The following is an 18,382-nucleotide window of genomic DNA, read 5'->3' on the forward strand; positions in this document are numbered from 1 at the left end:
TTTCTTTCAGCTTAGAATCCAGATTTTGAAAACCTTTTTCAAAATCAAATTAATGAGTCAAAGGAAAACTAGAATCTTCAAGATACACAGTTCAAGAAATACTTTTTTCCACACTGTGACTTAACCATAATCAAGTTACTATAAGAACAGTGATGTAAGCTCAAGGACTATAAAAATGTGTATGCATAATAAAAAAGCATTCGTACATGTATTATGTAACTGAGAGGCTTGGGGTAGGAGAGCATGGTTTGAAAAGCAACCATAATAATAAAGCACATTACACACAATAAGTGTAACTTATTAGAGTTGTTTCAAGCCATGTCAAGTAGAAAAGAAGCTGCTGAAGTATGTAATAGGGGCACCCAAGCATTAAATATTACTTATCCTACACTATAAAGCGTTTGTATAAAGGACAACTGCTGCATAATGCACCTTGCAGTTGGGTGGTTGCAGAATAGCATGCTTACTTTTTGATACTCCCATTCACAGCTAAACACCTTTTGGGGATGAGGCAGGTCATGCTCAACACCTCTGCTTCCTGTCACATACTTTCATGGTGTCTTACAACTGGAGTAGCCTACAGCCCCAAACGGTCCTTCCATTGATCTCTCCCTCTTCTTGCTGTTGTCTCCCTGCCCAACAACTCAAGGGTCCCTAACACCTTAGGTCACACTCTGGTGGATAATAAAAAAGTGCAGAGAATCATGATGTGTTCCCTCTGTCATGGATAAGCTCACCTGACCCCCTCCACACATTGTTAGGTGCTAACTTAACTGCTTTCTGATATTCTCAAGTAGCATACCTTGAGTATTTTGTCATAATGAGATATTATCAGAGAAGTCCTCAAACAGCTCCAGTGTTGGCTGTGTTGCTAGTACAGATTCCATCTGACAAGACTTGGGCATCCAAGGTATGAAATAAGTCCATTAGAATAACAAAGTTTATCTTCCACTTTCTCATTGACCAATGTAACTTTATAGATAAATACAGCTGAAAATTAGGAAGTATGTACCAGTAAGTCACACTGAAGAGTGTCAGAAGCTTTACCTCATTAGTGGCCCTCTCTTCAAAACAAAAACAATACGCAGAAACCACAGCCATGCTTATGTATACTTAATATGGACTTTCAGACTTCAAATTCCATTTCAAGACCCCTTCTTTAAAATCTCACCCCCCCTTTCCTCCAAAAAGCCTTCATTTTGCTTTAACACTCCCCTAATATCAATTGAAACAGTCAGTCTTCTGTATGAACTAAAAGGAAAGTATTTTTGAACAGCAAAACCTCCTACCAAAGAATTGTGCAATCTTCAAGTCACAGAAGAACTAAGCCTGCCAAAATAACTGAACAAGAATACTCTGAAGTGCTGAGCTCAGCCTGCAAAAAAGGCTCCAAAGAGCAACAGTCCACTGCATTACAGTGCTTCATCACTGCTACAGCCTCTCCTGTGAGTCCACGAGTAGTTACACATTGTTTACCAAATCCAAATGGGCACAGTCAAAAGACCATTTACCTCCCAATGAGATAACAACTCTTCCTGCTAGTAAACCTAATCTGTAGCCCAGAGAAGTCCACAATAACTTGCTGAAGAGTCATGGCTTGCGATCAAGCAACGAAACATGAAGGATATTGCCACAGATTTAACTAATGCTTTACTTCCTATTCAGCACCACCGACGTCTAGAAATGTATATGCTAGATGACTTGAATCCTGTTCCCTGAAGTTCAAAATGCCAAAAACTTCTTGCACATAGGTTATACACCATGATCCTGGAGAACACTTGTTTCATTCACTGTTCCACTTTGCAGACGTGGTGATTTTTTTTTTCCATCCCACACACCACTTAAAATATGAAATTTAAGTGACATAGAACTTAACAGACTACAAGCAAGGGCATTCCCTGCTCCAAACATTGTAAGTGTTTATATTTGTACATATAAGAAAACAGTGAACACTTCTTCAGAAAGTTTCCCATTGAAAGTGTTGGACTCCTGCTAGAGGCACCTAGGGCTCCTTTTACAAAAGCTGTTTGACTGCACATAACCTATTTACATCTTATGTTACAGAAAACCCACCACATCTTTAACACCTCTATACCCAGCATCCTAATCACCTGCCTGTTATCCCATGATTGAAAAGTTTCCTGGGTTTTCACGTTCTCATTAAAAACGCCTTCACATTTTGACTGCAGACTGCTTGCTTGGAAGCATGTGAGACCTGAACTCGAAGCTAGTCTGATACTGTGCTGCTGGAGTTCCTGATCAGTCAGGTCAGCTGCAACACCATCTACTTCATCAGCAACAGTAATTACACTTGATGAATTTTACTAACAGTGGTTCCCTGACACTGATTAACCTACCTGCTCACCATATTTGATTCCTTTTCAAGGTTTACAAGTTAAACAGAGAGCATGCAGATCTACTACAAAGCATAGCATACTGTGATAAAAACTGTAAGGATGATGTTTTAATAATATTCTCTACAACTGACTTTGCTCTCCCCAGCACCTCAAGGATACAAATGTACTTTTAGGTACTTCTAACCACAATTAATCTGTTAGCGTTCTGACTCAAAGTAGTTCCTCCTTTGCACCCTTTAATATTAAGAGGGCTGTGTATTTGTACTGGAAAACTACTCAAATCCAATAGCAGTAAACTCAGTTTGTACAAAATATTTTAAAATTGTGACTGTTCATTTCAGCCCCAATTTTGTATTGAACTTGGCACCTGTAACTACTGTTCAGCAATCACTGAAACCACTCAAACATGTAGGAGTCTGGAATATCAATACAACATAGAGTTAACAAGTGCACAAGATAGCAAATCTAATCACCTCATTACAAGACAAGGCACTCAAAAAACTATGAAGTTTAGTATATATACACACAAATGTACATATCTATACACACACGTGTGAAGGAAGAACAGATAATAGATTCAGCAAATGATGGAATGCAGAGTTTTTAAAAACTTTCTATCATTTTGTGAGGTGACCTTTCCAAAGAAAACTTACATTATTTGTTCCTTGAGCTATATATGATCAGTTCTGTCAGCATACACAGAAATCACAGGTCTACTGTAATTACTAGAAAGCTGAACAATTAAGATTTTAGGATACCCTCTCCAGCTCACAGAAGAAAACTTAGTGGTTCTGCTACACAGATCTCCTATTCAGTATTCCAGGGCAGCAGGTAGCTCAACCATAATTGCCAATATTTTGGAAGTACTGATCTTACCATCTTTTCTTATTTAGCTATGTGAAAATATTTTACAACTTGATCATTAGCCATGAATTCAGAAGTGATTTTCATCTAGGTTTGAATTCTTATGGGCTTCTATTTTCCAACTGTTCTGCATTTTCCATGTTGTTCCCTGGCATTCCTAATAGGAATGCCAAACAAGTTCGCCACTGCAGATATTAAGATCTCAATTTTTACTAATACTGTCCTCACCCCTGAACTACAGTAACATTACTTCAAAATTAGGATACTGCAGACTACAGTGAAAATTTAATTTACAGGTATTTTTAAGCAGTTGTAAAACTCATTTATAAATAAACAGCAAAAGAACAAAGTGGACACTGATTAAACTCCTGCATGCATTTGACAACATATGACAAGACTTGCTAAGGAAGCCTATCCATGGTTGTTTTTCTAAAAGCTTGCTGTATACTGTGAAGTTTAAAAAACCAAAACCAAGCAAAAAACTCCACAAGACACCACACAACCATAACAGCAGCTATATTTGTTCACTTAACTCGCTCCAAGATCCCTACTGATCCATGGAGAAAGATAAAGTGCCCTTTTCTAGCGGGTAACCTTATTTTGTAGATGGATGTCATAATCCACAAGGGAGTCACTCAACTGTTATAAGCATCCATCCCTTCACACAGAAATGTAACAGAAGATCCATAGTAGGTTTTTAATTACTCACTTTCTTCAATGTTTATATTTACTTATGAGAAGACTTCCTGAAGAGCTACAGTAGACAGTCTACTACTATTGAGAACAGGCAAATGTTTGACCTCTGCTACTCATTTATTCTCCTACAAAAATATTTTGTGACCTGATCCAAATTAGTGTCACCAGCTACGCTCCATCCATTTCCCATTCTGGTTTAGAAATTACTTATTTAAAATGAATGACCTTGTCACCATTTCAGAACTTGGCATTCGCCTGTGTAGAACTAAAGATGAAAACACTTTAGAGAGAAGCTAAAGGTACAGACCTTCTGGAGGAGACTTTCCCCCCCCAGCAGATTAATCAAATCACATGCCTAAAGTGGACTATTTTAACTTAAATATTTAAGAATATAAGTAAAAGAAACTTGAAAACCTGTGATTCCCTTATGCTTCTTCAGTAAAGCAAAAGAGGGAATGCCTTCATTACTAAAAAGAAAGTTTTTGTTGCCTAGTCTGGTGCACAGAGACAAGTGTCTGTGTATTTAAACATTAGCTCTACAATCTGCATAGTAATTTCCATCTACAGACAATCCAATATTCTCAGCTTGTACATGAATAAAGAAATTCAGAACTATGCTCTACCATACAAATCCTCATGTTCCCAAAAATACACGCATTTATGAACAATTATAATTAACAGAACCATGTAGTTTGAAGAAAACTCACAGAAGAGCAGCAGTTTTCTGAACCCATTAATAGAATGAGAGAGGATAAAAAGATCAGCCATAGCATGAGCATGCCTATCGCATGGAATATTCCAACTTCATTCCAGCTTTTGTGACAGATAAATCATTTTGGTAACGTACATGCCTATCGCATGGAATATTCATTCCAGCTTTTGTGACAGATAAATCATTTTAGAACTAACTTAACTGGAGACTTTTTCCCACATGAGTTATATTATCTAAATACATTGAAAGTACATACTGTGATGTGTTAGATTCGGTTGTGTAGGCACCACGGAACAAAAACAAAGTGTCACGAATGATTATTAGCCAAGTTACAGATGAGGCTGGGAGCAGTTCCATATGGATCAAGTCATCAATTATGATTATGTACACTTGTGAGTCAAGTTTTTAGATCTCTGCACTTTTTTTTTTTTAAAGGCAAGAATATATGCCCTCAAAAGCAAATGTATCTCACAGGCAGGCAGAGCACTCCAGCTTCACAAGCCTGTCTGGCAATCACATATTTTCATTGTCACTGATATTTTGTTTAGAACTGACCATGTAAAAGCACAATTAAAGTGGCAGGGTAAAAGCTACCTAAAATTAAAATAAAAAATAAAAAAAAAAGGAAAACAAGCTCACATTCTGCTCTGCCAGCAAGTATCTCATGGGTTTTCAGATGACTCAGAGCAACTACAGAACTGCAACAAACTGTCTTACTAGTACATCAGCACCAAGAGTAATCAATAGTCAAAAATTCTGCATAATAAATTATACACAATGCAGTCTTTGCTTTATGGAGCTTCTATGTCAAAGAAAGTATTGAATGGGAAGAAACTACTACAGAGACCTCTACTTCAAAAATCGGGGAGATATGATTAGTGATTATATTAGATAGGTAGAAAAAAAATCTGAAGCTCTTTCAAACACGTTTAAGAATATATGCTTTTTGCCATTATGTTAATAATTATCACCACTCTCCATCATTCGCACCTCTTATCTCTACACCGAGCATAAAATATTCGACAATAGGTGAATTCAATAGCTTTGCAGACACAATATAAAAGGTAAATTTAGCAACAAAAAAATCTAACCTACTTACATATCAAAACCATGGAAAATATTAAGTAACCATTCTGCAATCTCATACATTACTGCATAATCACTATATTTCTGAGTTGCAGACAACTGCTTTCCTTCCTGCTCTGTAAAATAAAAACAGTTTTCTCACTCCTGAATGGTTTTTCCTAAATTTCAATTTATCCATATTTATTACTGGGATAATTTCACAGACCATAACAAAAAGCACAGAGATAAGCACACACAGAATAAGCACTTCCAGAGCATTTTTATGCATATCTTTGTTTCAGCAGATTCCTTGTTCACCTAAGCTGATTTTCAGCAGAAAAAATAGGATTTTTTCAGTGGGTTTTGTTGATATGAGCCCTGAAAATATAGCAGCATTATACAAATGCTTCTAGTTCCTTGTTTTCCTAGTCTATAGATTATTTCAATACATCTCTTTCCTTAACTACTTATTAGTGTCCCCTATTAGCATCCACCGTCTCTGGAACTCAAGCTCTGTCCGCAACAATTCAAATTCTCAGAAGTACATCTCTAACTGAAATCAGTAGTCACCTATAAATAATCAACTCTACTGATAGTTCATTGTCATTATGTGTATCTGCACTAGGCATACAACTGTGGCATTTGACAGCTCAAAGAAAACTTTCCATTAATTTCTGGAAGAAAGGATTTTACACTCATGGATATTCATGAAATACAACTGATAAAATAACTAAAGTCTTCCCTGTGTCTGTATTTAGTCTAACTTACTTAACCTAAGCCTACTTCTCAATACCCCGAAGTGATAGGCAGAAGTTTTACACGACCACATGTACACAACATGCAACACAAAGACATCACCTGAAAAGCCATGGTTAAAAGCATCACAAAAATTACCAAGGTACTGAGATTTGAATACCACCTTAATCTTAAGTAGTTGTATCAAACACAGAAAGACCTTATCTATACATAACTGAACTCTTATTTTGCAAATTATCAATATGTAAATGCTGTTTTCATCTTGTAACATGACAATACGCTACATCCACATTTCAGCCACATATGCCTCTTCCTAAGCATCATGAAGAGAGTTAGATGTTAATGTTTCACTCACTGAGGTCACTTTGGACAAGTAGATAAACTGATTCTGCTTCTTAGAACAATTAAAAGAAGATAAAGTTATTTAAAAGAAAACAAAAAGGACAACTAAGTAGGAAGGGTTACAAGAATCGAACAAAGTCTAGAACCAACACCTTTAGCTTTGATCCATGGGGCACAGGAGGATAACCATCTTGTCCAGGTGGAATGAACAACTCCCACTTCCCATACTCCATCTTCTTATATGGATGAGAAAAGGGATTCCAACCATCTGCAATTTAAGAAATAATACTAAGCATAGTCATCTTAAAATGTGTCCAATTACAATCAAAGGTATAACAGCGTTCCATCTTTTTCAGAATAAACTTCAGTGACAGCAGACATAAATACCTGATACTGATACCATATATCTGATACAACCACATATGTTCAGAAGAGGTTCCATAAAATGTACAAGATTTTCACTAGGAAATCATACTCTAATTCTAACTTAACAATGATTAATTATCTCTATCTTCTTTGACCAAAGTTAAAACAAGCTCCTCCTCCCCCAAAAAACACTACTGATTTTAATACCACAAAAATATGGTGGTATGAAAATTAATAACTGAAAAGTAATGCTTGATGTAGAATTAAAAATATTTATTACAACTCTATGGAAAAAAAAAATCATCAGCAGCTGTTGATTATGAAAGGGGAAGTGAGTTAGGACAAAATTTAACCAAAACCAATCTCCATAAATTAAACAAGGTTTGGACACACACATTGCTCATTGCCTCTATTTTGACAAGCTGATGTCTTTTATTAATAACACTCATTAAGTGTATATAATAGGAAAATTAAAGGGGAAACTGCAGACAAACTTGGTAGCAATGGCTAGGGAAACCATACAATACCAGACAATGACCACACAACCATGAAACTTGGCCCGAAATGCCACAGTTTTATTTAAATCAGTCTTGAAGAAGATTCCTTTTTCATTAAAAAGTTTAATGACTCAAGCTTACATCCTGTAATTCAAGATTCTTTATCCTCTTTGCATTTACTGAGCACTGTAGATGTGCAAGGTTGGTCATTATGACATGCCCAGCTGAAGAGACATCTGCTGAGATGATCTTGTGTGTTTGTATGCATGTTCAAGCTTAATTCGTATAAATGAGACTGAATATAAAGCTTCAGAATGGACAGACTTAGGCAATGTAATCATTTCTAGGCTAGGAGGAAGTGGCAAGCCAAGTTTGAAAACTTTTTTTTTTTCCTTGAAACATGTCTATCCCACATAGTTCAAAGTAACAGAGACTCTTAAGCTAAGCCAGTCAACGCAGAAAATTGAGTTGCAAGACATTAAAGCAACACATGCTAATCTTTTTGCATGCCATGGCCTATAGTTAAAGTGTGGCTTATACCTCAACATAAGAAGGATAAGCAGCCTTCAGCAACCTATTTACAGGAGGTGCAACGCATGCTCTTAGGCAGGCATTCTAGAACAGCCAACAAAGTGCTCACACCCTAAACTTTAGTTCAATGACAAGTTTAAGCTAGTATAAAACCATATTGCTACTAAACATGGTAGTTGGAGTTAAAAGCTGCACATGCCATTGGAGCAGTATCATCACTTTTGGCACCATGGAAATCACAACAGGGGAAGCAGAGAAGTGAAAAAAATTATCTATATTCCTCAACATAAGTATTTTCCAATAAATATTAGTAATCTAAAAGTATTATTTGCTGTGCAACAAAAAGATAACCTTCTCTAACAATACATCAATGTCTTGAGTTTCAGAGAAAGACTGTTGCTTTCAAAGTAACTTGCTGGTTGTTCTTACATAGCTGTTTAAGCCTGAGAACTACCAATCTTTAAAGAACAAACCTGAAAGGCACAAATCAAACAGGCTAGACAATGTGATAAAAATAGCTATGTAAGAAAAATATTCCCGTACCTATTCATTTTACAGTAGAGACTAATGTTAAAACCAATGAAGAGATTATTATAATAAAATGATTTCCATGCTCAAAAACAGAAATACAACTAACTCAGTGTTGTATTTAGAAGATCGTTTTTACCGCTATTAAGGCACTTGGATAGTGCAGACAGAAAATACACACATTAGCAGACGGAAAGCATTTGCTAAACTTCTGCCTAGCTAATAGCAGAAGAGCTTGTATATTAGTAAGATTTAGAAGGGTCTTGCCCCTTGGTTTCACTGTGAGGTTTCAATCAGAAAAAATAATGAAACAAACACTAACATCTACTGAGGCTACCAAGACCAACATCAAATAGACAATACCTTAGCAATAAAGCAACCCTCCTTAAAAGAATGTCAGAAGTGCAAATACTGTTATATACTGTTTATACACCATAACACAGATATATCTTTTATTTCAGGGAACTGTAAAGAGCCATAGAATACATCACTAGGATTTTAGGGCTAAGAAAAAAAAGGAAGTCATGCAACACAGTACCTAACTGTAAGTTACAAAGCCTGTCAATGATCATCACTAAAAGAAGAAGGGCACAGCAGTCATCTAAAGGCTCCTGAATGCTCCCAAAGCACTGAAGGTACTTAAAGGGCAAAAAGGGAGTTGGAGGTAGAAAGTAGGGCAATATATTATTCATAAACTTGAAAAGTTACATGCTCATTTAGAACATATTTACATAATCCAACTACCACTGATACAGTCCTTAAAGCAAAACGAATAACTCAGGGGTACAGAGCCAGGTAAAACCCTGGAAGCCTACCAGAGGAACTAAAGACACCTGGAAGAACTTATGCCTGTGTCTGGACAATTACAGTTCATTTGGTCCAAAGCAGGACCTTCATCTGAAGTATAACATCAGAAATAGTACCTAAACTTCAAACACCAACATATGGTAAGAACCCTACATCACATGCTCAGAAAAAAGCATCTCTAAACAACACTGCATCTCTTAACATAAAAGCAAGAACAAGACACACACAAAGGTGGTAGAAGTTAAAACTCTCATTTTCTTTTAAACTGAAAACAGCTAAATTGTCTGAAATAAACAATTCAGGAAAAAAAATGGGAAAAACAGAAGAAAAAAATAACAAAATCTTAAGAGGTTGCAAAAAGACTACTTTAAGGAACCTGTTAGGATTTATTATAGTCAAGACCTTCTTAGGGGAATTACTACCAACTCTTTCAACCTTATCCCCTCCCCCCCAGATACCTGCTCATCTTCATTGCTTTTCATTAAACTCTTTCAAACTGAGCTGTATCTCTTGATTACAATGCATGAACTGAACCAAATATGCCAGGTGATTACTTGCTGATACTGAGCAAAATAAAAAGTTACAGGCCCAGTCTCTGCAAAACTCACTTGGGGAAATTGCCTGAAGCTGAGTTTATTAAATACACCAAGAACACTGAATTCTTCCACTATTCCCAAAAAATTTCTCAAGACCTCTATTACAACCATCTCTCCTCCCTCCTTTAGAGGGGGAATGGTTGCATCTCTCTACCCATTTAAGCATCTCTGCTCTCCACAGGCAGCTTTATCAATTCTGCCCACTTTCCCATCCACCTGCTAGCAATACTGGATGTTCCTATTAATCCTTGCTCTTCTCAGCCACGGTCCTTCATTACTGAGTGTTTGTGATTTATGACTTAAGAATAAATGCAAAGCAATACCCATCTGTCCCAGGCAGTCCCACTTAAAACCATTGTTTACTATTTAGCCCTGGAGAGGAACTCATTTAGGAAGGTTATAACTGAAAATATTGCTTTGTACCAAGGAGAGAGGCATAGAAAAAGTTAAGATGCCCTGAAAATTAAAAGCTTCCCTCAAAGAGGAGGTGGCTTAGGTTTCTCTCTTTTACTGCTTCGTTTTCAGATTTTTCAGCAAAACAGGCAAAAATGCCCAGGGCAGGGGGTGGGGGCAGGCAGCGGGATGGAGGATGACAGACAGAGGACACCAACCAGCCACTAAATTGCAGACTATTCAGAAGGTAAAAATACAAAGACAAGAAGAAATATCTTAGTTTAAGAACAGGTACTTCGAAGACTCTGCCAATAACTACAAACAGCAAAAGGCTGAGAAGATTACCAGAAGTTCAAATAATCAGCTTGAATACATTTTAGAAAAAAATGACAGTATCACAGAAAACCCATAAGCCATACACAAAGATGAGCTTCTACATAAAAGTTCAAGCCCTAGATAGGTCTTAATCCAACATGGAAGACATCTTGAATAGCCCGATACTTTTAGTTTCTCTCATCTCTGTTGACTACGACCTTCCAAACACAGCCAGTTATTTAAACATTACATCCTACCTCAGCAAGATGAGGCACAAGGGAACTTCTTGCTCAGAACTGTACCCTTAGCATGCTAAAGAATCATGAACTGAGCTTTAATCTAGAACTAAATTCAACGCTATAATGTCTTGGACTCCACAATTTGTCATTAAAAAAAAAATCAGTTTAAATATAATACCTCCAGCTAAATCATAAATGAAGTGACAACTTGTTCTATCACCTGGTTTTATTTCCACATTGACAAGTATTAGCCATACAGCTCTGAGGCTTATAGCTTAACTTGGAAGTTTGTATCAGAAATTAACACTCCTCTTGCTTCACATATGAGAAAAGAGTACTTCTTGCATATTGACCAAATCATTCACTTGTTTCAATGTGAGAGCTGATACACTAATGCTATGTGGTAAATATTTTTTCAGAAGTGCAATAACCTCATCTCTCAGGGTAGTTATATTTCTACATTCCACATACTTTGGATCAATTCAAAGATGCTCCAAGAGAATACGGAGTCCAGCAAGCATTCACACATCTTCCTTGAGGAAAAGATATCAGACAAATAGCAGTTCAGACAACAGGAGGGCATCAAAATCCCACTTTCCCGCAAGATACCTTTATACCATTTGCTTGGAATATGAAAACAGAACATAAATGGAGATATTCTCCAAGGACACTGTACTGTGCTACACAGTGGCCAATTAAGGTCTTCCTCTTTCTACATTGCCTGATTTCCAACAGCTCAATAGCAGAGTCATTAACATAATCTGCTTAAAAAGTGATTAAACAGCTCAAACACTGACATAAAAACAAATGTCATTACTTCACAGATAGGATATCTCCCAGCTTGTACTTCAGTCTACTGCCTGCTATTGTCTGCAGCCACAGAAGTATAGCACTACTTGATTTTATTAATAAAATCTAGGTTTTTTTCTATAAAAAGCTTTGAAGAAAGTAACAAGAAGTTCAGTATCATATCATAGCAGTATCTAATCTCCATTCAGGTAAAAGTTTGAGTCCAGTCTGGGGGGAAAAAAAAAAAAAAAAAAGTCGTTCTAAGATATGAAGAGTTTCTAATCAGCTGACAGTTATCCAAACTACAAGGGGACTGGTAACTTACTTTCCCCTTCCTTGGCTCTGAAGGAAGCCTGTGAGAGTGTAAATAAACCTCCCCCCCCAAACCAACTAGCCCACCCTCCCCCTCCACACCCAGAAGCCTTCCCCACTAGTCCAAGAAAAAGGAAGCAGAAACCAAAACAGACATTCCAGTGAGATCAACATTTTAGACCCAATGCTGGCTAGGAGGGAGGGAGGGGTAGGCAGAAAAAAAGAAAAAAGGGAACTGAAGAACAGAAACCGTAAGTATGACTATGTATTATATCAAATACTGACTTCCAAATTAGCATATACATACTTACTCTTCCAAGCTTCTTAAAGCCAGTAACTTTTTTTTTATTAAAATATTGTTTACAGATAACCTACTGAGTCTGTACATGGCCAAATACAATTTTATTTGTTCTAATTCCCAAACAAATTCTGTGCGTTACCTTCCAAACTTGGAGTTCTGTGACTGATTTTGCAATAAGTTGATTGTAAAGTAGCAATAAATTGCCAGTAGTCACCAAGTTCCTCAGCAATACAGCTTGCAAATAAAATATTCAGTGTGTTATCACTGAGAGTTTTTTAGGTAGCTATAATGCCTCTTGTATCAGAAATTCAGCTAATTGCCTCATACACTTGATTTACTGAGAGTACTAATTGACAAATCAATTTTTTTGGATGTTCACTTAATTCTTTTCAGATAGAATAACTGGAATACCAACAGATATATTGTCTTTTTCTCTCAAATATGAAGTTTAAAGAGACAAAAACTCTGAAAGTACTGGTATTCTCCAATCCAAATATAGATTTGTGTGCTATTACTAGATTCTAGCTTTTTTCCAGAATGCACAGTGATACTAAGAATTATTGCATACAGAGAAACTATCCCATTCATTACAAGAGTCTCAAATGAGATACAAAGAGACCATAGTTTGGGCCAAAATACCTTTTATTGTTTACTAAAAAACATAGAAGTCCTTCGCAAAAAACTTTACATTTGCAGGACTGATGCTTCACATGCATATAGTTACAGAAGTACATTATTCATGTTTATTTGAAGCACAGTTCCTAATAAAGCTGTTATCAACTATCACTTTCATTATAAATTGTGAAGGTTTAAGGTCTCTGTAATACAGTGCACTTGCCATTGTGATTTTTACTAATTTTTGATCCTCAAAAGTTTACCAGATTAAATATCAGGGACTAATATTTTGTGTCATTTCTTTTGTCTTTCCATCAAACATCAAGAGACTCACAGACAATACTGTATTAAGTAAAATGGTATGAGGAAACACTTCTATCTACCTCCCTACATGAGAACTAAAAACCAAAGCATGAATTGACTGGTTTTATATTATATACCATCTTATTTCAGCTTAAAATCCAAGTGCTGCTGTCATTTAAGTTCCATGTTTGTTTCTTTGTAGAAGACTTCCAACTTCCCCCCCCAAGTGGTTCAAACACACTTCTCTTTATAAAAAGCTGAGTTTTATAAGAAATTCTTATTAAAACCAATCCTGATATTCAATTTAAATACAATATAATCATAAATGTAATTTGAGACTTTAACCTGCTTGAAAACTTAAAGAAAGGTTAAAGGGATTCAATTTTAATTAAACATATCTGTAGCAACCTGAATCTAAATCTTAGGGTTTTGCAACCCAATTTCTCATCAGAATATTATTAAAGCTAATCTGAATTGAATGACAGTCTTCCATTCCTCTAGGCTTTCTGAGTACATTATCTTCCCCTTTGGGAATGAGTACTTTACCATGACTGATGAATATGATATATAGGACAAATGCAGTTTTTCCACATTAAAGTGATTTTTTTTTTTTTTTAGTCTTCTGACTCCTTGCTGCTGCATTTCATTAAAATCTAGATACAACTATTCTAAGATTATTGGTCCTAAATTTCTGCTTCATATGATGAATTACATCGAATATTTTGAATGATTAGAGTTTAGAAAAACCACTGCAGTTTTTAGCCACTGTATTCTGGAATATATGTACTTGCCCCCCTAACCTGCCAAGCCAATTTAAAAGTTATATCCTCTTAAAACATTTGTTATTAATTTCATTAAAAGTCTGTTTTTAAAATGCCTATCTATTAAAATACCTATTTAAAACAAGTGGATTCTAGTCTTCAGCCGTGTTGAGTAATTTAACTTGAAGATTGTTAATATCCACCACAACAACCTTGAGCAATGGGTGGGGTTGCAGGGAGTAGAGGAGGGGTAAGGAGAAGAATTTTCTGTGTGTTTACACGTATCAAGTTGAGCTATTCAAATATCCTCATCTAGCTGTCTTGCAGTCAGTATTAAGCATCACTATAATCTAGCAGTAGGTGAACTACACTTGTGATTCATTATTCACTTTTGAATCAGAGGACTATCTGATTCCCATATTAAAATTCAAGTACTACACTAACGTATTTTATCAATGTCTATTCCAATGAAAAAGCCACGGAGTTATTTCAAGGAAAACTTCTCTATCGTTCACTAGGTTAACCATATCAAACAGGAGCATGGTTGAAAACAGCATTGCACTAACTTTTCTGTTTGTCTTCTGCATTTAAAGCAAGCTATTTTTCTAAAAATAATAATTATCTGTAGACTCAAATTACCACAGTGAATAGTGGACACAGACCCACCTATTGAGTTGTTAAAGATGGAAAATACAAATTGCTAACAATTAAAACAGGGGCATTTTATGACTGACGTTTGTAAACTGATGCATAATGTGAATATTTAAACACTTTCTTTTGCTTATTCTATTTATAGGTGTATTGATCTTGGGACTGTGAAACAACAGTACTAAACCAGTACTGTTTATTATGAAGCACTGAAAAAAATCTTAACAATGGAACTGAAAAACACTGCCAGGTAGTTCATTTATTTCTTTATTCCTGCACACATTTTTACAGAAGCTTACCACAGTAGTTTAGAAAGCACCACCACATACTACAGCTAATGGCATATGTAATGAGTCTTATAACTTTAAAGTTATATAAGCACATACAATTTCAAGTTCAAAACTTCCTCAAATACGGTTTGCCTTTTTAATTGTTTCCTCAAATAAGGGATAAGGAAGAAAGAAAAAACTCATTTAACTTTGTTTAATCAGAAGTAGTTAACTGCCTCGAGTCATATACTTTTTTTGTAATATAAATACACACACCGAACATTCACCAGGTAAGTATTTCTGCAGAACAAGAAGTTGGATAAATAACACCACATACTTCTGAAATGCAGTTAAATGAACAAAATCATTTCACATATAAAGTCCCAGTTCAGTAAGAGCCTGTAACAGAACTCCCAGTATCTTGATGGACTACCGTCTAACCCTGAAGAAGGGATACAGTGAAGAGGTAAAAGGGAAAGACAGAACAAAAACCCCCAAGACCCTAAGTAAAAAAGAGTGGAATTCGTATTGCAGGATTAAAGAGCAAAAATGTATCTGACTTCCATTTAAGAATTTGCAGAACAGGATTTGAGTGTAGCTAGCCTTACGAATGAGGAACAAACTTGTCTCAAGTTTTAAGTGAATCAATGCCTTCCCAGTTCTGGCAGTAAGCAATGCAATTTCTCCATGTAACCTTGCCACCTTCCTGCTCTACTAACATCCATCCTTCTCCTCCCCTCAAAACAGAACACCACCTACTCTTCCATAGGTATGCTAGTTTGACTTTTAGGTTACTACTTGCCAGCAGGATTTTTGTCTACACTCATGATTAGTGGGAATTTCAAAGTGCCTTGGTCCTTGGACAACACTGCTGTTAGATCAAAGATAAAGCAAATTAATCCACTGTTATTACTCCTTCTCCAGATGCAGTTTTATAGAAGCCTAACTGTAGAGCTTTAGGAAGAACCTCAGGTAGTTTAGACACATTCAGCCTAACGATGTAGTGTGATCAGGATAGATCCTTCAGACAAGTCACCACCTTATGGGTATTAAAAGAAAAAAAAAAAGATATACATAATACTGACCATACAATATAAACACCTATGTTCTTAGGCTATTGCAAAGTTGAGTAGAAGACTTAGTTTAAGTTACAAAATGCCACTATGCCAGCCAGCCACTACATGCATTTTTGCTACTAGAATTTCATTGGCTACAAAGTTGTCTTTAAGTGAAGAGAGTATTGATCTAAAACACAGTAACAGGAGAGAAGAAATATTCCTAAAAATACTTACTGAAGTCACCTGTGAGAAACACTGCTTCTGCTCCTGGTGCCCACTCCTTGCAATATACTCCACCATCCACAAACTGGTTAACTCCAAAGGTTTTGTAACTTTTTGAAAATTTATCAAGGCCTCCTTCATTTTCCTCAATGTTCTTCAAGCGGTTGTAAAACAGAGAATACCTTTCAATGAAAACAGATAAGATTTTTTAGAAAGTTTGGCAATTGACTTTCTTATATTAACAACTGTAAGAACATTAAAGAAAAAAAACATTAAGTGACATACACTGATACACTATGTCCTAGGACTACAGTGTCAGATTCACTGTTCTCTGTAGAAATAGAAAAAAACATCAAATACAAACCATGCAATTTTTCCACGGTTGTTACACAGTGCAAAGTTGCAATCTTCATGTTTTTCTGTATTTTCTCTACTTTATGGGAACAGTTTGCACTGTAAGTCTAAGACTACAACTCCTGATTGGCAGGCAAGAAATCATAGTATTACTACACAACAGGAGAACTTCACACTCTGAACAGCCTACCACTTTTTCCTCCATCTTATTAATACAAGACACAGGCCTCCTAGGGAGAATTGTATAGCCCTGCTACATCTCTCACCGCCGATTTTAATAGACAAATCTCAGGACACTGAAAAGTTTGCAGTACAACGTATAGTATGTATGTAGAAAGTAATCTGGCACTTGCAGAAAGCAGCTCCTTAGGCAGTCCCTTTACAGAGGCCATCAGCAAGACTTTGCAGTCTCCTGACACTGCAACAATTTGGAAAACAAAACTACCACTTTGTGGAAGTAATTATTTGGTCCATACCCTACCTACCCCTGTAGGACATGGAACGGCCTAAACATCTAATGTAAAAATTTACTAGTTACAGCTTGGAGGGTTTTCTGGGGTTTTGGGTTTTTTTGCAGTTTTGTTTGGGTTTGCTTTTTTTTTTTTTTTAATGTATTTTGCAATGTTTTCTCCAAGTAGCTCCCACCAATTCAAGAAACACGCATCAGGTGCACAGTATAAATGAGGTCAACTTTGACTCCTAAAACATGAGCTATTATGTGAAGAAGCACAGCTAAAAGTTTCAGTTGAGAATTTTATTAATGCTACCTGTATAGTTTCTTTGTCTTAAATAAGACATCCCCAATGTGTTTGTGTTTTATATAAATGGAAAGGAGACTTCTGAAATGTATAAAAACTAATAAGAATCACAGCAAGAACAATTTATCTGCCTCATTACACTTACTGTATTTTGAAAAAAAAACAGAAACAGTAAAGAAAAACAGCACTATGGGATGATACCTTGTTGCCAGAAACAGTAAAGAAGAAAAACAGCACTATGGGATGATACCTTGTTGGTTTAAAAAAAAAAAAAGAAAGCAGCCTGAATGCAGTGTCAGGACTTGAGACACTGCTCTGATTTGTTTTAGTTTTGTTTTAGAATTGGCCCTTAATTAGTTCTAAGTAGAGGATTAAAATATCTATTTACTGGTTAAGGTGAAGTATCATTACTTATATTAATTTAGAGTACTATGACTACTTTCAAGGTTAATCTCCCAGCAAGTTTTTATTATGAAGACAGATGTTCACCTTTATATACAGCAAGATTTGAAAAATGCCTCAGGACACACTATAGCAAATACATTTATAACTTTTTGCCCATCCACCTGCATCATTCCTTTAAAATTTGCTCATGGGTATAATCCTCAGACACGCATTACTAACTACTACTGCCCTGATAATCAATTTCATTTATAGTGCTTGAGGGAGAATATTTTGTCAGATTACCAAGTATAAGTGTATTATGTATATACACAAACCCAGTTGACTGACTGAAGTTCTAACTAACTGCAATCACAGGAAGATTTATATAAATGAAGTTTAAATACAGAAACATAGAGCAAGTCACAGCCTCGAAAGTTCGACATACGACATTTGGTAAAGCCAAAATTACTCCATTACTGAAGGGTTCTCCTTGAAAAAAATATTTTATTTGTATAGCTTTTTAAAGTTTTAAGCCTTCCTTTAA

The 18,382-nt window shown here is 36.0% G+C and overlaps 1 protein-coding gene across 2 annotated transcripts in view; it reads right to left on the reverse strand.

Moving 5' to 3' along the window:
- Positions 1-16,517, reverse strand: part of GBE1 (1,4-alpha-glucan branching enzyme 1) — a 135,025-nt gene extending 118,508 nt beyond the window's left edge. For both annotated transcript variants that reach the window (XM_035895727.1, XM_035895726.1), the window contains exons 1-2: positions 16,355-16,517; positions 6,945-7,060 (exon numbers count right to left, since the gene is read on the reverse strand). In XM_035895727.1, the coding sequence (XP_035751620.1) occupies positions 6,945-7,025 (81 nt within the window). In that variant the 5' untranslated portion in view covers positions 7,026-7,060; positions 16,355-16,517. The remainder of the gene's footprint in view (positions 1-6,944; positions 7,061-16,354) is intronic.
- Between the last annotated feature and the right edge of the window lie 1,865 nt (positions 16,518-18,382).

This window comes from Egretta garzetta, unplaced genomic scaffold (assembly GCF_000687185.1).
Source record: "Egretta garzetta isolate BGI_Z169 unplaced genomic scaffold, ASM68718v1 scaffold336, whole genome shotgun sequence".
Lineage (NCBI taxonomy): Eukaryota > Metazoa > Chordata > Aves > Pelecaniformes > Ardeidae > Egretta > Egretta garzetta.